This window comes from Capra hircus, chromosome 2, assembly GCF_001704415.2.
Source record: "Capra hircus breed San Clemente chromosome 2, ASM170441v1, whole genome shotgun sequence".
In the NCBI taxonomy this organism is placed as follows: Eukaryota; Metazoa; Chordata; class Mammalia; order Artiodactyla; family Bovidae; genus Capra; species Capra hircus.
In genome coordinates, this window is record NC_030809.1 from 13,987,812 (window position 1) to 14,011,391 (window position 23,580).

The 23,580-nt window shown below is 56.9% G+C and overlaps 2 protein-coding genes across 7 annotated transcripts in view; one reads left to right on the plus strand and one right to left on the minus strand.

Annotated features, from left to right (window-relative positions):
• Window positions 1-16,409, minus strand: part of ADGRB2 (adhesion G protein-coupled receptor B2) — a 36,670-nt gene extending 20,261 nt beyond the window's left edge. For 5 of the 6 annotated variants that reach the window (XM_018057569.1, XM_018057563.1, XM_018057552.1 and 2 more), the window contains exons 1-2: window positions 16,217-16,409; window positions 8,560-9,385 (exon numbers count right to left, since the gene is read on the minus strand). In XM_018057569.1, coding sequence (XP_017913058.1) covers window positions 8,560-9,370 — 811 coding nt within the window. In that variant the 5' untranslated portion in view covers window positions 9,371-9,385; window positions 16,217-16,409. Of the gene's footprint in view, window positions 1-8,559; window positions 9,386-16,216 lie in introns of those variants that run through there. The other variant, XM_018057576.1, reaches the window with a different exon arrangement.
• On the plus strand, window positions 15,917-17,002 carry LOC108638518 (translation initiation factor IF-2-like). The gene is made up of 3 exons (XM_018066332.1): window positions 15,917-15,974; window positions 16,294-16,877; window positions 16,916-17,002. The coding sequence occupies exons 1-3, from the start codon at window positions 15,917-15,919 to the stop codon at window positions 17,000-17,002; spliced, it is 729 nt and encodes a 242-aa protein (XP_017921821.1).

Here is a 23,580-nt window from a genome sequence, read left to right on the forward strand (position 1 = left end):
TGTCCTATTTCCCTACTCCCCCAGGCTTCATTAACCCCCTCAAAATGGTTGCTCCCACATCACTGTCTCCCCTAAGACAGAGTGAAGCCCTCTGCGCTTCACTCCTGTATAGCTTCCTGCCTCCTGAACAGGTCCCCCATCGGGGGGGTGGCAGGGTGGGGTGCCCAAACTCAATATGTCCAAAATAGGATCATCATCTCCTCTCAAACCTGTTTGTTTCCTACCTTCTTCAACTGGAAAACTCCTACTTGACCTTCAAAACCCAGATCCAATGACCTCCTGTTTTTGAAGTCATATTCCTCGCTCCCCTAGCAGAGCTGGCTGCCCCGTCTTGTACATGGGCTCCCATCACAGATGATTCCATCTGGTAACTGAATTTCCCCCGACCCGTGAGCTCTTTGAAGGAAGGCTGGGTGAGCCATCTCCCTGACCACCAGTGAACATGAGCACAGAATCCAGCCCAGAGAAACAGCAGTAAACACCAATGAACACACTGCTCCTAGATCCTCCCACTCCATGGGGGTCATTGGAAATGGTCATTTGTAATCTTGAGTATCAGCTCTGCCCTGCACCCCACCACCAAGCCCACCCCCAAGCCTGACATCCATTTGTTAATAAATGTTCTGGAAATGCCATTTGACCTGTTGCAAACCCAGCTGAGAATCCTCTCATCCAGGTTGTTTTTAGCGCCTCACCTTGGCTATTACTGTTGTGTGTGATCCCCTCCCATCCCTGACCTGGCATCCACCAAGCCCATCAAACGTAGCCACGTAATAGACCAGCCTGACTTATTTGTCAGGGGCTCACACTGCCACCTATGGTGCCTGCATCCTCTACTAACCACTTACCGCCCATTTGCTGGCCAGCCTCACCATATAACCAGAGGTGGTGTTGGTGGTTCTAGAATCCACCCCATTTTAAAATCAGAACATGTCTCAGGTTCAGCTTTTGAGCCCCTCTTCTAACCTCCTGGGTTGGGCCAGAGAGGGTAGGTGACAAGCCTAAGGCCACACAGCGGGGCCTGCATTGACTGCCCTCTCCTCCCCATCCCTACCACAGCCCCCTCCAAAGAAAGCCAGTTCTCCCTGCCAGGAAAGAAGGCAGCTAAGACCAGGGGTGTCAGCCACTGAAACACACGTTTATTGTACATATGTCACGTGCAGGTCCCAGCCGGCTCTGGGCCCAGGCCAGGGCAGGGTGTGAGAGGACCCGGGGCCAAGAGGACACAGAGCAGTCCAGGGAGGGGTGTGAGCACCCTCAGACTGTGAGTGCCATGAGCTGGCTGGACCAGGGGCTAGGGTGCCCCTCGCCTTACAACTGATCAGCTTTCCCACCTGGCTGCCCAGGTGCCAGACCCGCCTCCCAGCTCAATCCTGAACAATCTCGCCACTGTCCTATTGGTTTTGAATAACTTCGCAGTAGGTAATTCACCACACCACTGCTATGTGCCAGTCACTGTGCGCTCTGCACCAGCTCATTTAATCCTCATTAGGGCGCGTTTGCCCATTTTACTAATGAGATACTAATGAGGCTCCAAGGTCTCATTCTGCAGAGGCCCGTGTGGGATTCGAACTCCGGCCCGCCTCATCCCACAGCCACGTTCCACTGAACTGTGCTGGCTCTGACAAAATACAGGTCAACTCGGGCCTCCCTAGAGACACCTTTCCTAATTCCCACGGGACCCCATTCACTCCCTCACCCACCACTGCCTCCGCTCTCTTTTTTTCTACACCTCTTCCTAATCATTCCTTTGCTCATCGACCCCTCCCTCTCCCAGGCAAGCCTGAGTCTCCTCTGTTCAGTTCAGTTGCTCAGTCGTGTTCGACTCTTTGCAACCCCATGGACTGCAGCACACCAGGCCTCCCTGTCCATCACCAATTCCTGGAGCTTGCTCAAACTCATGTCCATTGAGTCAGTGATGCCATCCAACCATCTCATCCTCTGTCGTCCCCTTCTCCTCCTGCCTTCAATCTTTCCCAGCATCTGGGTCTTTTCCAGTGAGTCAGTTCTTGGCATCAGGTGGCCAAAGGATTGGAGCTTCAGCTCCAGCATCAGTCCTTCCAATGAATATTCAGGACTGATTGCCTTTAGGATGGCCTGGTTAGATCTCCTTGCAGTCCAAGGGACTCTCAAGAGTCTTCTCCAACAGCACAGTTCAAAAGCATCAATTTTGAGTCTTGTCTGTAGCCTCCAAAGCGGCCCTCTGGAAGCCCAGCCACACACACTCCCCTGCTGAGGAAACTTCAGTGCCTCCTACTGCTACAGCCACCACAAACCTCTGAGCCTGGCATGCTCTGGCCCTGCTGACCTGTCAGGGCCTGCTTTCCCCTCCCCCCAGGCAGCCAAACTCACTGTGAGGCCAAGTGGGCCGGTGGGAAGGACACAGATCTGGGAGCCAGACAGACACAGGGCTGATTCCCAAGCATGCCTAGTCTTGCTGAGTGCCGTTGGGCAAGTCGCCTCACCTCTCTGAATTTCCCACCGAACATAGAGATGACACTTCCTAATTCATCGTGAGAATTAAATGATGAGAGATATGGGCCACCTAGAGCATAATAAGCTCTTAAAGAAAAGGAGCTGCCACCCTCTTCTTGGTATCCCTTGAACATGCAAATATGTTCCTCCCTCCACTCATCTGTTAATGGTGTTCTCACCTCTTGGAATGCCCTTCCTCTACCTCAATCTGTCGAAAGTTTCTAGATTCCAAATGCCACCTCCTCCAGGAAGCCCCCCTAGACAGACTACACAGAGGTTTGGGCGTGTAGGTCCCTTCTCCCCAGCTGTAGCTGTGAGTATCCTGGGCTCCTCTCTCTCCCGGGCCCTGAGGAAGGATCTCAATCTCCCTTGACTTTCTCGCACAAACGGCCCAGCTCTGAACGGCCAGACACAGGACAGGCATCCAGCAAGCACCAGATATTCCTGAGGGCTCCTCCACCCTAGCCACACAGGGCCACTCTAGTCTCACCCCAAGTACTGGCAGGCGGGGTAAGCACGGGTGCTCTGCCATCTGAGAAGGACCACACACACCTGCTACTCCACGCTCCACAGACCCTGCCCCCAAACTACACAGTGCAGCCCCCTCAGCCTCCTTTGTCATGAACGTGTTAAAAATAACCACGATAATCATCTCTTCCACAGCAAGACAGCAGTGCAATCTACAAAGCAGTCCTCCCTTCCCAGGGCTCTCTACATCCTCCCTGAGACTGGCCCTAGAGCCCCAAGTAGGCACCAACTGACCCCCTGAAACACAGTTCTGTCATGTCCCTCCATGGCTCCCCATCTCAGCAGTGTATCAGGATCTGGGGGTGGGGGGTGTGGGGGAAAGGCCAGGGCAGAGGAAGGTGGCTCTTACAAATTCCAGGCCCTACCTCTACAGTACAAGGCAACTGGGTACATACACCCCACCAGAATGCCAGTTCCCCCTCCAACGACTTCCTCCCCAGGCTGTTGGCCTATCTGCCCAGCCTCCCAACAGAGCTAGCTGGGTCTCTGCCACGTCCCCCACGTGGCCAGGAGCTCCCCAAGAGCAGGGACTACGTCTGACTCATTCCTCTTCCCCCACGCTGCCTAACTTCTCGCTTCCTTAAGGCCCTCCACCAACAGGATGAGGTCCAGTGTTTGGGGGCAGTGGTCAGAGCCTCGGCCCCCATCTCCCACCACTGGGGCTACTGTCTAGTAAAGGCTGGTCTACTATAGCCCCCAGTCCCCTGCATGTTCACACACCGTGCCCCAGCAAGGGCAGTTTCCTCTACCTTGAAAGCCCTTCCCCTTGCCCGGAGCAATGACTTGGGGAAGTGCATAAATGTGCCACAAAATAACACTGGGCCCCTTTCCAGGCCTCCTTCCCGCAGAGTGACGATTTGCCAATCTGCTGGGGAGAGTCCAGTTTGGGCCTGCCGCCCTGATGGAAGTGACCGTATCCCTCCCCCCATTTATAACCTCGAAAATGTCCTGGTTTAGATGGTAAACTATATGACTCATGTCACTTTTAATTCTTCCAAACGTATGAGAAAGAAGGTGTCTGTGCACTCTGAGACGTTACCACCATCCCCAGTATCTGATGGTTTCTTTTCCTAACAAATCGAGAGAAAGGATGAGCGTCAAGCTAGAATCTCTTATTTTCTTTGGTTATCTCCTATTTCAGATAAGTGATACTTCTTTTCCACTGATGATATGGTATTTCTTTTTACTATATTAAATTTAAAAAGCCATTTGATTTAAAGAAAAAAATTCACAGGCCAGTGAATTCCTATTCACTCCTCAAAACCCAACTCAGAATCACCTTCTTTAGACAGCCTTCCCACCCCTTTGTGGTTTAATCATTCACTCTTCCTCCTCCCTTGACATCCAGCACATATATTTATACCTATCGCACTAAGTTCTGACAACACACACCTATTTATTAGGGGTTTACCATGCACCAGACACTGTGCTAAGCATTAACCCACATTCTCTTGCTTAATTGTCACCACCACTCTTTAGAATAGCTCCACTCTCCCCATTTTATAGGTGACGGTACAGGGATGGGGAAATATGCCCGTGATCACACAGCTGGTCAGTGGTGGTGTCGGGGATTGAACCTAGGGCTTGGCGACTTCAGCCGGTGGCCTTGACTCCCACTGAACTAGTGGTCACTCTCCCCAGCCAGAGGGCAGGTTTGTCCAGTTCACCTTGGATCTCATTCACTCAGAGCCACTCCAAGGCCTGGCACAAACTCCATTCTGATGAAGACTCAAAGACATGTGTGATGGAGGCTGGGGCTCGGTCCCCTCTGAGATGTCTGGGGTGGGGGTGGAGGGACTGAGTCCCACTCCCCATCCCATGAGGGAGCACACAGCTTTCTAGCAGCATAGATCTGGCTGGAAGGATCTTCCAGGAAATGTACCACGTGTGCTGGGCCTCCCCCTTACTCTCTCTGAGAGAGGCCCTGCCTCCTCCATGTCTGCACCCCAAAAGGCAGGTAGGGCCCCTCTTCCTGACACTAGACCAGGCTTGTCAAAGGAAGACAGCAGGGCCTGACTGTCGAGGAGAAAGCCAATCTAGGACTGGGTTAGGCAGGTGAGGGGCAGCTTCCTGGAGCAGACAGGGCTTGAGCTGTGCTTGGAAGGATGGGGCAAAGGATAACCCAGGGTAAAGGGCATTCCAGGTGAGGGAAACAGCCCAAGCGAAGGCAGAGAAGCCAGAAAGCAGAGGGTTCCAGGGCCAGTAGGAGCCTGGGTTGAAAGGGTGAGAGAGAACTAGAGAGGAAGCGGGTATCAGCTGGATCAGGGGCGGGGCTGGAATGCCAGGACGAGGAGTCTAGGCCCTAACCGGGGCTGAATCAGGGAAGGGACACACACAGAGAACTGGGGGTCCTGAGGCTCCAGTGGGGCACGCCTTGTCCAAGTCACCCAGCAGCAGTGGCAGAGCAGGATCTGAAACCATTCTTGCCCACCCCAGGCCCAACACTCAGGGGACTTCAGGCTCACCTGGTGGCCATGCCTCTGGAATGGAGCCTGGATGATCGGAACGGCCTGCCCGTAGCATCCTGCCAAGGGTGGGACAGTGCCCCTGGAGGGAGGCAGGGTGTGTGGCAGAGGAGGGAAGGGGGTGCAAGGACACTTCCTCCCAGATGTCTCCTGGAGCAGCCACACCTCAAGTTGAGGATCAGTGGGCAGAACTGCAGGTTGATGCCCAGCTCCCGGAAGCTGGGCTCTGCAGCAGGTACCACCTCTACCCCCCGTCTTCCAGCCCTGGCCTCAGCCAGCCTCCGTGCCCGTCCTCCGCGGAGCTCCTTCCTGCCTGCCTTCCCTTTCTTCCTCTCCCCCCACCCCCCACCCAACAGATTGCGGCAGCAAGATGGCACAAATTTATGGCTCAACTCACCAAAAATAACAAGAGATCTATCAAAGGCAGTTTGCGTGAAATTAACAGGCGTCTGTACCCTCTTGTCAAATGCACTCGGTTCTGAGGCGGGCCCAGCCACGCCACTCCCAGCCTCATCACTCTCCCAGTACCAACCCAGCTCCACCCTGCTTGGCCTTGCGTTGAAACTACCTGGGAGGCCCCAGAGAAAATGAGCACTGCTCGCCTTGCCCTGGTGCCTGGCGGAGGGGCTGGGACAGGGATCTCATGCTTTCTGTTCACCACCATCCCACCGATCTTGTCCTCAAGCCGGGAGCCCCGTGTGTGCCAGCCAGTTCTCCTGCAGCTGGTCCAAGTGTCCACCTGGCCCAGTGGGGAGGAGGTGAGGGGAAGCATGGAGGTGAGGCCAAGGGTTTGGCCGAGGTGATGCCACCACTGGGCACAGAGTGCTCTGGGTCCTGATGTTGCCGCTGGGCAACTCAGATGCCCCCTGCCCCATGGAACCAATTGAATCAAGTGCCCATCATCTCTTGACCCAGAGAGGGTAAGCCCAAGGGAAGAGGTGGTGAAGAGGAAGAATATCTTGCCTACCAAGAGAGACAAAGGGGCTGTGCCACCCCAGCTCTGGGCACCAGTGTGCCCTGTGAGTCCACTTAGAGCTGATGCCACATCACCATCCCTCCCCCATACAACTCCCTATGAGAGCCCTGCCTGCAGACCATCCCATGGAGCAGCCTGGCAACACGCCAAGCAGGGCAAGGGGCATGAGCTGGAAGCCCAGGGTTGCCTACTCAGAGAAAATATCAGGCTTCATGCCCAGAGACAACCAGCATCCAATCTCCACCCATCCTCAGTCCCAGAGGACCCTGCAGAGGCTCAGAGAATGGTGGGAACAATGGTGCCCTTCCCGTCACCGGCCCCCTCTGACCCCTAAAGACACCCCAGCTACCAACCAACTCCTGCTTCCGGCTTCAGCCAAGCCCAGCTGGCTGCTTCTGGCTCTGTGCTCCACATGGCAGCCTGCCCGGATGGTGCCCGCCCAGGAGAGCAGAGCCTCTCTCCATCCACTGCGGACCACTGGGCCTATGGACCACAGGGAAAGCCAGACAAAAGAACCTGCCCTCTGCCGAGCACAATGGGGGAGGCCCCCACACCGTGACAGGCAGTGGCGGCCAGGCAGGAGGAGCCATAAGCCTCCTGATATACGCCTGGCGCTCTCTGCTGATGTTCGACAAAGAAGCGAAATTCAATTTCTTCCTGCAGGCACTAAATCCCAGGCCAGCCTCCAGGGCTCGTAGCCTGCCCACGGACTGGCTGTCACTCCGATGGCTTCATCGACTGCTGTGAGAGGCCAAGGTGGCCTAGGGGAGAGGCCAGAGCAAGGCCACTGGGCACTTGCCACGGATGGGCACGATGCCAGAAGTCTCACGGGGGAGGCTGAGAAGCATCTCCCCCAGAGCCCTGGGAGAGGCCATTGTCATGATAAACCATCTCTAATTAAACCAGGGCTATCTTCCATTTTACAGCCAAAAACACTGATGTAAGTAAAACAGTATCTACTCAGTGTAACAAAGACAGCTCCCAACTTCCGGGCTCTGTCTCCAAAGCAGGCACGGGAACAGTCCTACTCCTTCAATGCTCCCAGCAGCCCTCACGCAAGACCCCTCGTCTCCCTGTCAACGCTCTCAGCCTGATCCAGAAGGTCCCCTCTGACTTCTGTCCATGCATGAAGCCTCCCAATGGTTGACCAGCACTTGTTATCCCAAATGGGGAAACTGAGGCCCAGAAAGGGGTGGGGGTGGGGGAACTCCTTGTTAGTGAGCTAGAAACCACATCCCAAATCTTCCTCCCTCCCACCCCCACGTCCTGAGCCCCCTGGCCAGTCCCTGACCCATTCAGCAGACACATAGGACCCAGCTGAGGGTCTTGGGGCCTTGAAGCTGCAGGAAGGAGAGTCGGCAGAAGGTGGCTGTGGCTGTGGGAGCTGAGGTGGGAGGGGCAGCAGGCAGGACTCAAGGGCTCAGAGAGCTTTTGCCCACTCAGCAGGAAGCTCCAGAAGCTGGCGGCCTTGGTCCCAGAAGACGTGGGCCCAGAGGGGAAAGACAGGGGATTCTGGGAGCTGAGCCAGGCCAGCCCTCCAAGGCAGCCTCGAAGAAGCTAGGCCTCTTCACATTCTTCTGCTCCTTCCTCTGCCCTGACCCTGGGGCCACAGGCAAAACTCACTGACCCGTGTGGGCAGGAAGATGTCCCTGCACCCTGCCTACTCCAGCCTCCAGGCAACCTTGTCCGCCTGCAATGCCAAGGCCTGCTGCGGTCATTCCCAGCTTTGAGCCTCTGTACACGCTCCTCTCTCTGCCTGGAATGCCCTCACCGCTGCTTTGGCTTGGCTTGTTTCCACTTGTCCTTTTCATCTCTGCTCCTGTATCCCTTCCTTCAGGAAGCCTTCCCTGACTGCCCAGCTAGGGGCTCCCCTCTCTAGGTTTATCATGCTCCTTTGCTTGATCTGTGCCCCCATTCATCCACCCAGACTGCAAACTCCTCCAGAGGGAAGTCTGACCCTCACCCCAATCCACTTTGGTGACTCCCACACTTGGATAAGGCAGAACCCAGAGGGCACACTGGTGGACAACAACATGAACACCCCAGGATCTGCTGAGATGGGAATCATCAGTCCTCCAGACACCCCCGCCTCACCTGGGCCCTGCTCAGACTCACCATATCTCATCTCCGTGGTGAACAGGTCATTGCTGCTCCCCGAGTGCAAATCAGCCTCGGCAGGTGGGGCAGGGCCCCCGGGCACCAGGGCATTGGACAGGGTGTGGGCAGCAGGCGGACCTGGAGGGGTGGTGGTGGCGGCAGGGCCGGCCCCCGCCTCACCGGGGCAGCTGCAGCCCGGCTGGGCGAAGCCACAGGCCCTGCCGGCAGCGCGGCTGCACTCTTCACTCCAGCGGCAGAGGACCCCACAGGTGAACTGGCTGGAGTTGTTGTTGTTGATGAGCAAGACCTCGACGAAGCGGAAGGCCAGGGCCGCGGGCGCCAGCAGGCGCGGGGCCTCGGAGGGCTCGGCCGACAGGCACAGCTGCACGAAGTTCTTGTCGAAGTGCAGGAAGGTGAAGGGGCCAGAGCCACCACAGAGCTCCAACCCGGCGGCCTCCTCCTCCTCCTTCTCCTCCTCCTCGGGCCGCCCCAGCTCCGACCCCGCCTGGGCCTCCGCCTCCTCGGGGCTGGGCCGCAGGCAGGTAAAGTTGACCAGGTAGTGGTCCAAGGGCAGCAGGCGAGGGGCGAAGTGGGTGCACACCTGCTCCTGGCGGTTGAAGCGCAGGTAGAGGGAGTACTTGGTCGGGTCTGGGTTCTCCAGGGTCCAGGAGCAGCCCGAGGCGATGGTAGGAAAGAGGTCCTGCAGTGAGAAGGCCCCGTAGAGCACGCCTGAGGCCAGGGCAGAGCAGGCGCTGGGGGCGGGGTCGAAGGCGGCGGCCAGGCGCAGGGACAGAATCACAGATAGTAAGAGGGGACAGGCTGGGGTCATCCTATGTCCCTTGCCCTGTGGAGAGAGACAGTGGTCAGTGGCCCCAAGCACAGCCAGCATGGGCTCTGACTCCCCTGTGGCCTGCTGCAGGTTGTAGGCTCATGGCGAAGACTTGGTTCTTTTGAGTCACCCAGGTCCACCTGTGTGATCTTAAGCCAACAGACTTGACCTCTCTGAGCCCCAGTTCCCTGACTTCTTAAACCAAGGCATGCAGGAGATGGTCTGGAATCTCATACGTCCCTAAGAAACATTAGTTGTGACTATGACTATACCGTTCCTCCATCAGTCCCATCCACCGCCAGCATCTCAGCTGATGTTTAGACCCAGCCCCAGCCCCAGCCCCAGCCCCAGCCCCAGCCCCACCACGCAGCTTGTATTATTCTCCAGCACGGCGCTGCTCAGGGTCGCAATGTGTCGTGATCGGCTATGAGGCGTGTCACACACAATCCAGCAGTAATTGTCAAAGTAGCGATGTTTGACAACGATTTGCTTTTTTATAAATCAGAGCAAATCAAGGTTATTCCCGGAACAATGTCATTCTCACTCACTCTGCTTTACTGAGTGGGAGAGAAAGGGGAGGAGTTACCGCCCGTGTGCCAGGGACTGAGCACCGCCTGAGCCGTGCCCATGGGAGGGCATCGCAGGCATGAAAGTCATGACTACCGCTGTGTGGACTTCCTGCTGGAAACCAGTGGGAGACGCATCTGCAAAATGGGTACATTGCTCCCCTCTAACTCCTCTTCCCCTCCAAGGGTTATCCTCCAAGGCCTGGCTCCTGGCCTGCTAGGGCCTGGCCCAGGGAGGCCACCGAGCCGTCTCCCTGCTCTTAGCTGCCAGAGCCCTTTCCTGAAAGTCTTCGTCATCCAGTTGAGACCACTGTCCCCTGCTGTCTCCCTAGGGCTAGCTCGCTCATCTCATGAGACTTCAACCTCAAGGTGGGGAGACCAGAGTTCGTTGATTTCCACCTCCCCCCAAAGCACTAAGCTGAGCTCCCAGCAGCTTTGAATGGACTCCAGGCACGGGACAGTAACTAGGACCCGAGCTGACAGACACACAAAGCAGTTACCCCCTTGTGGACAAGGGATATGGGGGCGCTGCACGTGTCTCTCACCTACCAGGTCAGGCAGAGCCACTGCCCATGGCCTCCACCCCAGCTGTCCAGATGGCAGAGGGCTGCACCTGGGCTGCCTGAGACCCACTTCCAGCCCTGCCCCCAGAAGGGATCCACACTGCCTCCCTCCTCCATGCCCAAAGCATAGCTCACAGCACTGGATAGGCCCCTAGAGTCTGCTTGTTCCACATTAGAGGAGAAAAGATGAGGCTCCGAGAGGGGAGGCAGTGTGTTCAAGATCACCCCCAAAGAAGCCAGGCTGAGACTGGAGTCCAGGAACTGAGGCCCCAGCCTGGATTCTCCTACATCCACCCATAACCTCCTGCTCTGTCCCCTTCCCTGCTACTCAGGCTTCAGGCCCAAGCTCTACACAAACCTAGGATAACTCACAGGGTGTGGCTAGGTTGTCCCAGGACGCAGCTGCTCCCCCAGGGAGCTGTGGCTGTTCAGGGGTCTAAATAGTGGTCAGAGGTAGTGAGGGGGTGGGGGGCTATGGACAGGAATTAGAACCCCAGAACTTCAAACCCTGTGCAGCCTCCAGGGAACGCCTCACTGCCCCAGATCCCATGTGCTGCCACTCTGAGCCAGGCCCCAGGCCCCGACCACAGACACACACTTGCCCATCCTGGGCCACAGACAGGAGGGGAAGCAGGTTCCAGGCAGGAGCATTGATTGGGGAGGAATCACCCCAACCCTCCTCCAAAGACCCTCCTGGAGTTATTCAGCAGAAGCCAGGATAGGCTGCGCCTCTACTCCACCTGCCCCCAGAGCTAGAAAAGGGACCAGGCCCCTGGCCTTCTCGCTCCACATCATGCCTGTCCCAAATCAACCGTCCAGCCCAGCCAGCCTGCTGCAGCACCAGGCCCCAGCAAAAGCCAGCGACTGACGGTGAGTGACATCCAATCCCCCCACTGCCCCCAATTATTTTTAAGCAGGCTGCAAAATTCAGGCCATGGCTACTGTTCAGTAGAGGGGAGGAGGGGGCTCATTATAACTGGCCTTGTCTCCCCCACTGAGAGCAGATCAGGGAATCTCCACGCACAAACTCACCAACATCCCTGTGCCCTGCAGACATACACACAAAAGCGTGGATGCACAGACACATGTCTAGCCAGGCATTCTGCATGTGAAAAGATAACACATGCACAGAAATCAGCGTAAACCTCAGATGAGTGAACTCAATGCACACGAGGTGCACACACTCACATGTACAAGGCTGTCAAGAGCCAGACATGCATACACATGCATAGAGATGCAAATGTACTCTCTACTGTGAACACACACACAGGTGTTTGGTTCTTTGAAGCTCAGCCTATGACAGCTAAGTAGCACGCAGGATCTGACCTGCTGCTCCTTCCTTGGTGTTCCTGCAACAGCAGCTCAGGCCTCCAGTCCCACCTCCTGAGACTCCCCAGCTCCCACAGACTCCGTAAGCTCCAACTTGCTAAAAAGCACTACGTCTCTTATCCTTCAGAGCCACAGCCCGGCTTCTCCAGAACTGAGCCACCTCTAAACCCTGCCCAAGCCCCCTACTCCAGTCAGTCTCCTTCAGACACCTCCCCTCACATCAATTCTGGTATTTCACCCTGGGTATGTACGACTCCTGTTGTTCCTGCAGTGACGTAAGACCTTTTAGGGGTCCCTCTTTATATCACTCCCCACCCACAAAACAAGGCCAGGAGCCCAGTTCTAAGCTGGGTCAGAGATTGCCTCCCCTGGGAAGGGACCTAGAAGGACCCCTGTCTCACAGGCAGCTCAGATGGTCACCAGCTGTGAGTAGCCTCCCTGAGCCTCAGTTTCTCCCTCTGTGGAGCAGAGACCCAATCCCTGCCCTGGGGTTCCCAACTTGGAGCCAGTCTGTGGGGGAGACCCTTCACACCATCTTTTTCCCCTTTACCCCCCTTCTCAGAACCTCAGTCTCTCCTCTTTCCTGCTGAGAGTAGAGCTGCTGCCTCTGAAAGCTCTTTGGGTTAAACCTCAGGGTAGCTTTGCCACCTGCAAGTCCAGGAAGACCACCAAACCTTCCATGCACAGAGGCGGACAGGAGGAGTATGGAGGTCAGCTCTAAGGAAGAACTTCCCGGGTCCGGAGGTTGACCAAGGGGATAAGCTGAAGGCCACCTCCCTCAAGACCTCTCTGGGCTGAGAGGGGTGAGGAGCTGGTTGGAGTCATCTCATTTTCAGGGACCCCCTCCTCCAGCCACCAGCTCCCTTCTGCCACCCTAAACGTGAGAATCCCATCCTCTCTCCAAGCACACTCAGGCCCGCTTCCTCCCTGACCCCACAGGCCTGGGAGTCCCTTCTGCACCAGTGAGGGAATCTGAGGCTTTTCCAGCAGCTGGAAGGACCAAGACCAGACTGGAGTGGGAGGGGGCATGGTGGGTAGCGCGGCGGGGAGGGGCACCTCAGGGCAAAGAGCTGGGTCTTCGGGATCCCTGGGATCGACCCCTAGCCTCCCGATGGCTGGAAGCAGGGGCGCTGGGTGGTGGGAGCCGGCTGCCCCGGGCCGCGGGCGGGGGAGGGGCGGCGGATGGGGGAGGGGGCGCGTCCGCGCGCACATCCGTCGCGTTTATCCACCTGGCAGCTCCAATTCGCCTGCCTGTCACTCACCCTCCGCCTCCCCGGCGCTCGCTGCGCGGCCAAGCCCAGGCCGACACGCGGGCGGGGACCCCCACGCAGCGCCTCGAGGTACCCCGCCCTGGCCCCGGCCGGGGGCTGGGTCTTCAAGGACCCTTCTCGCGGAGCTCTGGCACCCGGAAGGGCACACACCCTCCATCCAGCCTCGAGAGCCGACCGGCCAGACTCAGGGGAGGGGCGACCCTCCCCGGTGCCGCCCCTCCCTCTTCGGCGGGCAGAGTCTGAGGACGCGGGGGCTCCAGGGCCCTCCCGCACACCTCTAGGATGAGGTCCCCTAGCCCCCCGGGCGGGGGGTGGCGGTGCTGTGGAGGCGGCGGGGGAGGGGTCGGTGACTCAGCCGCCCTCCGCCCGCCTCCCGGAACTTTGCAGCAGCTGGAGCCGCCGTTGCTACAGGAACCGAAAGCTTTTGTTCCCCAATGTCAGGGTTGCCCGGGCAGGCGGGAAGCTACGATTCCCCGGTGGGCCCCAGACCCAGCCACGCTGCCCAGAGGGCTTCCGGCCCAGCAGAACGTCATGGGTTCGAGCCTTCTCTCTGCCCCTTGCCCGCCAAAGCCAGGTCTCTTCCAGCTCTTGGGGGCCCTCTAGCCAAGCTGCCCCCTAACTCTGACCTGGAGCACTATCTGCCCTGGAAAGTTCCTGATTTCATCTCTCCTCCCTCCGGGGGAGGTAGTGGCTCTTCTGTGCCCCCATTTGCTCCTCTGGGACTGATTCCCCGTGTGGGCCCCCACTAAGAGGCAGCCTACCTTGGGGGACCTTGGCTGGGGTTCCTCCACCTCCCTAGCCTCTGCACTTGAGCCAGTATTTCAGAGGCCTTGGCTTTTCACCGATGCCCCTCTGATCACACAGGAGTCTAGCAGGGATGTTGAAGGATGGGTGAGGAGTAGGAGAGACTAATGGTCACTGACTCCCTGGACCCATCATGATGGGCCCTGGAGCTGTTTTCTGGCTTTATTATCCTGGAGGCTGGAACAGTGTCACAGAACTTGTCCTGCCTTTCTCCTCTGGGATTAGGAGTGGTGTGGAGTGGAGAGGGGCTTGACCTTGGCCTTGAAGAGGAAATAGCCCAACACACCTATCATTGTCAAGCATTATTAGGTGCTAGACTCTCTATACAAATCTACCTGATACCATTAGATACCATTAGATATATGAGGCAGTTATCACTGACCCATTTTATGGAGGGCCAACTGAGACTCAAAAAGGTTACGTAGCTTGCCCAGGTCACACAGTTTTGAACCCAGGTCACCCAACCAAAAGCTGAGTTTCTAATTACTTACTCAGCTCCACTTCCTGGAGGTTGGGAGAGAGAGAAGAGGGCAGGGACTAGCTGGGACCTCACTGTGGATTAGAGAAATGCCTGCCACACACACCCACCCTAGACTGGACCTAGCTCCTTCTGAAGAGTGATGGGGGAGGGGGAAAGAAAAGGGGAGGGGAAGACAGACAAGGGAAGAAGAGGGGAGAAATCTGTCAATCTTGGTCCAGGGAAGACCCTTCCTCAAGCCCCTCTCCCCCAACTAGGGCACACCCTGCAGGGTCCACATTGACCCTCACCCCTGTGGCAGCTCCAGGGATGCTCCCTAGGTCCCCTCTCTGTCCCAGGCAAGGCCAAGTGGATTCCCCCCACTGCCTACCTCAGGCCCAAGACAGAGCCCACCTTTGGCACACCTCCCCTGCCACCTAGTGGGTACTGCCATGGGGTAGACAGACAGAGGCTCCCCGGGGACACCTGCCCAAGCCCAAACAATCCCAACCAGACCACCTCAAATCCAGGGGCCAGTCCTACTGGTCTGTACCTGGGGGCTCACAGGGCTCCTGGGATAAGCCCTCCTGCCCACCCCACACCCCATCCCTAGAGCATATGGCCAGACAGCTAGGACTGTTCCCGCACTGCTAGCACGAGGGAGCACCCGGCCTCGCCCACCAACCTCCTCTCCTCAGGGACTTCCCAGTGCCAGTCCCGCAGCCACCGCTGATGCTCGGGCTGCGGAAACCTAGGGTTGCCCGCGGGAGGAAAGGGGGCGGCGGGTCCAGGACTGCGGGCAGGGGGCGCCAGAGGACGCCCAGGGGCCCGGCCGGCAGCTGGCGAGGCGGGCAGGCGGGCAGCATCTCTTGGCCCGGGAGCCCCTCCCCCCGCGGGCACCAGACCCTTCGCCCGCTCTGCACTGGCCGTGGCGCGGAGGACTTCCCTCGGACCCAGCTGACTGCGGGAGTGGCCGCCAACTTCAGAGCCTACAGTCCGCACCCCCACCCCCGCCATTGTGCCAGCCCCCGGGGCTGCGGGAGGGTGCGTTTGGTGCCCAGCTCTATGCCCTGGGGGTGGAAAGAGAGGAATGGGGGATGGACAGAGAGACTCTGACCAAAGATGGACAAGGGAGGCAGGGATGCGGGGCCAGTCGAGATCCCAGGCTGGAGAGGAGGGGGCTCGGAGGGGGACATGGGGGACACGGCCCCAAGTCCAGGCTGAGGGGGAGGGGACTTGCAGCAGAGATTGGTGAGGGATAGCGGGACGCCCGGGCAGATATGGGGGAGGGGGCAATCAGGGCAGAAATAAGAGGGGGAAGCATGGTCGGGTTACCGGCGCCGGGAAAGGCAGTAACTCTGGGCAGACATGGACGGGGACGGGAAGGACTGTGCAGAGATGAAGTGGAGAGGAGGAGCAGGCTTCAGCCCCAGACGAGGAGGGGAGATTAACGGGGGAGACACAGTCGAGTTGCAGGTTGGAGAGAGGGATTCTATTGAAGGGTGGGGGCGCAACCCCGGATCGAGGCTCAGATTGGGAAAAGACTCCAGGCAACGATGGGGGAGGTCTGGGTCAGAGCTGGGGGACGAGGGCGAGGGGCTTTGGCAGAGATGGGTAAGGAGGAGGGGGACAGAAAAGGGACTCACCAGAGATGAAGGGGACCTCGGCCCCAGGCTTGTAAGTTCCCAAAGAGATGCGAGCGGGTAAATAGATGCTGAACGAACTCAGTTCGGGAGGGGGAGAATTCAGCAGAGGTGGGTTGGGGGAGCGCCCCTAGTCCGGGCCGGTGAGGAAATCGGGACCGCGCCGGGAGGGCTCGGTGCGGGCCCGGTCGCGGTCTGGGGCCGAGCACTCACCTGGGCGCCGTCAGCAGCAGGAGCGGGGGCCGGCGCTGGCGGAGGCGGCCACGGGGCGCAAGTTTGCCATCCCTAAGGCGGGGGCTTGGCCGGGCGCGGGGCAGCTCGCTGCAGCCGCGCGGAGGGCCGAGGCTCCCGCTCCGCGGAGCGGCGGGTGCAGAAAAGGCGCCGCGGAGCCGCGCGGGGCGGGCGGGCGCCGGGCCGGGCGCGGGCTCCTGCCGCCGCCTCCTCGCCACGCCGCCCCCCACCCCCCGGCTCCCCGCTTCCCCGCTCTGAGCACCGCCCGCGCCGCGCGCCGCCTCCTATTCGCGGGCGGCGGCCGCAGCCCAGGGCTCTGAAAACCGGCGCCGCATCCTCCTCGGTCTCCGAGCGCCGCCGCGGCCAAACCAGGTTCCTCCGGCCGCTCCGGCCGCTGCCCGCAGCGCGCGCCGGGCCGAGTGACGGCCGAGGCGGGACGCGGCGCCTGCGCGGGCCGGGCCCGGGAGGGGGCGCGCGCCGGGCTGGGCGCGAGGAGCCGCGGGAGAAGGGGCGGGAGGGGGGTGAGGGGGGTGGGGGCGACGCGCGCCGCCTCCTGTTAAAGGGGGAGCAGCGCCAGCCGAGCCAAGCGCACCCTCCCCCTCCCCGCCCTGGGCCCCAGGCGCCGGCGCGGGAGAAGCCCCGGGTAAGCCCCCGCCCCTCCCTCGGCCTCCTGGATCGCAGGATGAGGCGATCCGCGACACCACTCCGGAGATACCCCCGGCCCGAGGCATCTCGCGCAACCAGAGTCTCTGGGACCCTGAGGGCTGAAGCGTTACCACCCCCATTTCCCCGTGTGCACTGCAAAGTGCAGATCCCTGTGCATGCAGGTGCCACTCGTGTGCGCGGAACTTTGCATATGCTTATGCATACAGGTGCCCTGTGTGTGCCCTGCAGTGTTGCCTGGCTCTGCATGCAACCGCCACACACATGCACGGTGCGTTAACGTGTGCTCAGGTCCTGCATGCATGTTGCTTGTTCCTGTGGGTAAGGATGCTATATATGTGCAAGCTTCCAAGTGCCACGTATGTGCTGAATGCTGCGCATCACTTGTACGTAGGAGCCACACATGTTCACTGCAGTGTGCTCGGTTTGGTGCATACTCTTGTGTAAACTGGGCCGTGTTGCATGTCCCTAGGCACGGGGATGCTACACGTGTGCGGTGTGTTACATGTTTTCCTGAGTGCCTGTCTATTCCCTCAAGTGCCTTTCCCTGTGCCAGGGGCGCCCCCATGTTGCATCTGTTTGTGTAAAAGCAGCAGAAACCTACAGGCCCACCCCCTCCCCATCCTGGCAATGCACCCAGGAACAGCTGGGTGGGGCCAGAGCCCACACGGTAAAGATGGCACTCAGGGAGATGCCCATCACTTGGGGCCCTGGTGGGGCGGTTTGTGGCCTGGGCTTGTTGCCACCAGGAAGGTGGGCAGACCAGGGACACACCACTTCCGCCAAAGACAAGTAGGTTAATCGGAGGGCTCTGGTCAGAGGAGTAGCCAGCAGGGGGCAGCTTTGCAGTGAGGGTGGGATGGTTTCAGGAACTCTACTTTTTGAAGATTGTCTGACCAGGAGGAGGCCAAACCTGGAGAGCAAGGAAGTCCCCAGTCCACCCAATCCCAACCCCACTTCTCTACGGGAGCACCTTGAATTTGTGTCTCCTGGATATGGGGCAGGATAAGACCACTTCTTCCCAGGGGACAGTACCAGAGAAAAAGCCCCCTGTTCCCTCCCCCTGTCTCTCGCCTCTCCAGCAGTCTCCGTGACATTTGTTATGAGTGTTTGTGAGAGATTATCAACTTTAATAGAAGGAGGTAATAAGGGGTGATGAAGGAATCTCACCTGTCACCTTAAGGGAATTTATGAGGTTGGATGAAGCCGGCAGGAGGGCTGGCACCTTTCCTTTCCCAGCGAGAGCCCAAGGAGGCCTGTGCCTTGGGCCTAGCACCAGCAGGCAGGGCTCCTGGGTTCTTACTGGGCACCCTCAAGCACACCCCAGGTCTCTAGGTTTGGAGGTTCAGCTGCAGAGGGGAAAGCTATGCCCAAGCGGGCCTTGCCATCTGCACGGTGTGTTGAGAGCCATCCCAAGGGCAAGTGGGTGATCCTGGGCCTCCTTACTTGGGCACTGAGAGGGGCAGTGGGGTGGCTGGAGTTGAGGTCCTAAGGAGATGGGCAAAGGTAAGGAGAGTGCTCAGGACACGGGATGCCCACGACGAGGTAAGGCCCGTGTCTTTCACAGTTCCAGCCCCTTCACTCCTACCCAGAGCCTGCCTTCCTCTCTATGAATATTCACAATATTAGTATACTAAAGCCCCAGAGCCCAGAGAAACCCAGGGAAGGGCTCTTGCAGATGTGATGCAGCTGGATCCCTGAGGCCCTCCCCCTTCCCCTAGGATGCAGCTGGGTGCAGGGGATTGGGAGGCCTGGCTCCTGAGAGACAGCAGGCTTTAGTCTATTTCTCTGTGCCTTTGTAGCCCTCAGAGTTCTTGACCCCATTCTTACAGCCACAAAAACATATGCCGTAGGAGAGACAGGTGGTCAGACAGAGAGAGGGACTGACAGAGATGGTACCCTATACTTGGGGGGTTCACTGGGGCAGGGTGGGGAAACCAGCAAGGCAGGAGGGCCTTTGGGAGCAAGGTGGAGAGAGCAGGACCTCCCAGGGGTTGTGCAGAAGCAGGCTGAGTTAGGTGGAACCTCCAGAAGGCTCTCTCAAGGTGCCTCTCTGCACTGGGGCTTCCACCTCCTTTTCCAGGAGCCCCTGCCCTTCTACACTCACTCTGGTGATAATGCCACCCAGGAGGACTTGGAGTAATTACAAATCGTTTCCATATTCAAATCCAGCTGGTTGAAGAGAAATTACTTCTCTAATAGCCCTGGCAGGGGTGGGAACAACAAGTCTTAGCCCCAGGAGGGCCTGCAGGGAACCTGGCTCAGAACCTGGGCCAGGTAAGGGGTATCGGCCAGAGCTTGAGCACAGAGGGCTTGTGGGGGATGAAGAGACATCTCCCATGGGTGCCCACCCCACAGACTTGACAAGGACCATGACTACAGCCCTTCAGCCCTATGGGGGCCCCTTCTGGGACCTCTGATGGGATAGAGGGGGCTGATCCCACAAGGGCATCTAGCAGTCTGCCTGCTCTCATAGTGCCACGCTGGAGGCCCTTGAGAAAATCCTTCAGCTTTCTGAGCCTCTGTTTCCTTATCTGTGAAATGGTATAAATGAGCTCGGATTAAAAACATGGATTAGCAAGAGCTTTGCCCCTGAAGAGGGCCTTTTCAAAATAGTTTTGATTACCAATTAATTTGTATCCTTGTTAACAGTAAACATCACCAGTGGCCCAGGCAAAAGACAGCACAGTCCTTAGTGGGACAGCACAGGAGGGGACAGAGGGTAGAGGGGGGAACAACCCCAGCCTTGTGTGCTTGGTCTCAGCCCTGCCTCCCGCTGGGCCCGCCACCGCTATGCTTCGTTGCCCTTTAAACAGATGAGAAAATGTTCTTCTTCCCTTCCCAATGATTTATTTGGCCCAGAGCCTGGCCAGGTTTCCTTCTAGCTGGTGGGACCTAGGAGCAACCCTCCCTCAGCCTCTGCCCTTCACTGCCACCCAGCCAGGCACCTACAGCAATCCAGAATTCTGGATACCAAAGTCTCTTTCCAGACACCCACGCCCACCTCAGACACCTATCAGGAGCTCATAACATGTCCCCAAAGACACCCACTTCTATATGACAGACTTCTACCAGGATCTGTCCCAGAGCTCACGTGACAAATACCTCAGTGTTCTGGCTGTTATGGATCCTGGCGGGGTATCCTGGAAAAGATGGGACGGGCCAACCCTCTCTGCCTGCAGGATGTCCTGCATATCTAGCGCCCATCCCTCCTGCTGCAGATGCCAAAAGAGTTAGGATCCTGGGGCAACCCAAGCTGAATGTTTGTCATTTTCTTGGTGCTATAAGTTAGGGAGAAAAGGGAGGATTAGTTGCTGTCTAGCTAAATCCCAGGTGGTGCTAGTGGTAAAGAACTCACCTGCCAATGCAGGAGATAGAAGACATGCAGGTTTGATCCCTGGGTTGGGAAGACCCCCTGGAGGAGGAAATGGCAACCCACCCCAGTCTTCTTGCCTGGAGAATCCTATGGACAGAGGAGTGTGGCAGGCTACAGTCCATGGGGACACAAAGAGTCAGACACAACTGAAGCAACTTATCTCAGCACAACTAAATCTTTCCAGAAGGTCAGTGTCTGGTTTGTGTACAATCCTTGGGGTTGCATTCTCTGGCCTCTAGCCCCTGGGGCAGAGGATGGAGAAGAATGTTAGGGTCCTGGGGGATCTTCACACATGTCTTATACTGGAGGATGTGGACAACAGCCTGGCATGAAGAAGATGCCTTCACTCATTCAACAAATATTTACTGCGTGTTTACTATGTAGTAGGTACCAAGATGGGATTATTCCCTGGTGGCGATGGTAAAGAATCTGCTTGCAGTGCAGGAGACCCAGCTTCGATCCCTGGGTCAGGAAGATCCCCTGGAGAAGGGAATGGCTACACACTCTAGTATTCTTGCCTAGGGAATCCATGGACAGAGGAGCCTGGCGGGCTACATACAGTCCACGGGGCTGCAGAGTCAGAGACAACTGAACAACTAAGACTTTCACTTCAGACATCAAGATACAGACCATCAGCAAGTCCTATTGCTTCTACCTCCCAGAACATCTCAGATCTATTTATTCACTCTTCACATCCCCACTGCCAACACCAGGGTCCAAGTTGCCAATATCTGGTACCTGAACTCTCTCTTATTTAATTTCCAGATTTCCACTTCTACTTCTCATTCTTCTGGAGCTCACCGAACCACCTTTTTTTTTTTTTTTTTTTCTTTGGCCATGTTCCCCAACCAGGGATTAAACCCATGCATCCTTTGGAAGCATGGTGTTTTAACCACTGGGCCTCCAAGGAAGTCCTTGAGCCATCTTCTTAACATGTAAATCAAGGGACCCCTTCTTAAAGCCTCCAATGGCTTCCCACATCCCTGAGCACCATGACCTTCCAGGCCCTGCATGACCTGGCCCTTAAGCCTCTCCACAGCCACTACCTCACCCCCACAGAAAGCTCAGATGACACAGGTCTCCTTGCTGCTCTTGGAAAACTCCAAACTCTCCTCTTCCCAGCACTTCCCACGCTGACTCCTCATTAGGAAGATCACAGTTCTATTATCACCTCCTCCTGGAGGCCTCCGTGGTGACACTTCTAAAGCAGGTCCCCTCCCCTAACCCCCACCCCCCAACTCCTGGCCCATCTACCCCACTCCATTCGCTTGATACCATTGCCTTGCTGCATTTCCTTCCTAGCACTCATTACTCTGAAAATATGTTGTCTGTTTCCCCACATGTCATCTGTTTTCCCCACTGGATTATGAGTCCTATAAAGGCAGGGACCTTGTCCATCCATTCACCATTGGATCTCCTGGCACGAATCAGTTCAGTTCAGTCGCTCAGTCGTGTCCGACTCTTTGCAACCCCATGAATTGCAGCACGCCAGGCCTCCCTGTCCATCACCAACTCCCGGAGCTCACTCAAACTCACGTCCATCGAGTCGGTGATGCCATCCAGCCATCTCATCCTCTGTCGTCCCCTTCTCCTCCTGCCCCCAATCCCTCCCAGCATCAGAGTCTTTTCCAATGAGTCAACTCTTCAGATGAGGTGGCCAAAGTACTGGAGTTTCAGCTTTAGCATCATTCCTTCCAAAGAACACCCAGGATTAATCTCCTTCAGAATGGACTGGTTGGATCTCCTTGCAGTCCAAGGGACTTTCAAGAGTCTTCTCCAACACCACAGTTCAGAAGCATCAATTCTTTGGCGCTCAGCTTTCTTCACAGTCCAACTCTCACATCCATACATGACCACTGGAAAAACCATAGCCTTGACTAGACGGACCTTTGTTGGCAAAGTAATGTCTCTGCTTTTGAATATGCTATCTAGGTTGGTCATAACTTTCCTTCCGAGGAGTAAGAGCCTTTTAATTTCATGGCTGCAATCACCATCTGCAGTGATTTTGGAGCCCAAAAAAATAAAGTCTGACACTGTTTCCACTGTTTCCCCATCTATTTCCCATGATGTGATGGGACCAGATGCCATGATCTTCATTTTCTGAATGTTGAGCTTTAAGCCAACTTTTTCACTGTCCTCTTTCACTTTCATCAAGAGGCTTTTTAGTTCCTCTTCACATTCTGCCATAAGGGTGGTGTCATCTGCATATCTGAGGTTATTGATATTTCTCCCGGCAATCTTGATTCCAGCTTGTGCTTCTTCCAGCCCCGCGTTTCTCATGATGTACTCTGCATAGAAGTTAAATAAGCAGGGCACGATACGTAGGAGATAATAAATGTTGAGGGAATGAATGGTGAAAGGACGAGCATAGACCCCACCCTCAAAGAGCTTCCACTCTGAGATCTTCAATCCATGCTTGCCCAATAAAACAAGTGTTTAACAGTTCCCCATGTGATGAACCAGAAGGAGTTCAGACCCTGGGATCACAGAGATCTAGACTCCTGCCTCTGTTCCTCACTGGTTGTGTGACCTTGGCCAACTCACTTATGCTCTCTGAGCCTCAGTTTTCTTTTCTGTAAAATGGAAATAATGATCTCAACCTAAGACAGCTGATGTGAGTCACGTGAGACAATAAAGACAAAGTGCCAGATGCAGGGAGGTGTCATCTGTGTGAATATGGGCCCCTTTCAGACTTACTCTGGGGTGTGGGCTGTTCTAGTTCTGGGTCATGGAGATGACACAGAATGGGGCCCTGGCCTTGAGGCCTTCCCAGTGGCCCCCTCACCTTCCCCATAACAGCCGGAGTTCTTATCTGCTAAAATCATTGCAGCGAAGGAGGCGGCCGGAGCCAGCATGTGACCAAGACAGTGTGCACGTGTGATTCCTGTAGAGAAACAGTCCGGATCCACTTCTCCATAGCATCTCCTCTCCTTATTTGGAAGACCTGGTTCCTTTTCTGCCATCCTTGTCCCTGTAAACATACACACACACACACACAGACGCACATACAGAAAAAACTACATCCACACACAGTCAGTGACACACAGACATACACACTTGCCCAGGGCACGCAGGTATATAATTAACCACACACACCCAACCCTAGGACGCGACCTCCTCCACTTCTCTGGTGCATTAGAGACCTGTCTGGCTTCCCTATCAGTCCTGTCACCTCCTGATCAAGGCTGCGTTCAGACACAGTCCCCCCGGGTTGACAGGAGGCAGCCCAGGCACTCCCTTGGTAAATTCTCTCTGAGGTTTAATCCCACACACCCCCCACTGCTGCAGGCCTTAGGGGCTAAGAGCC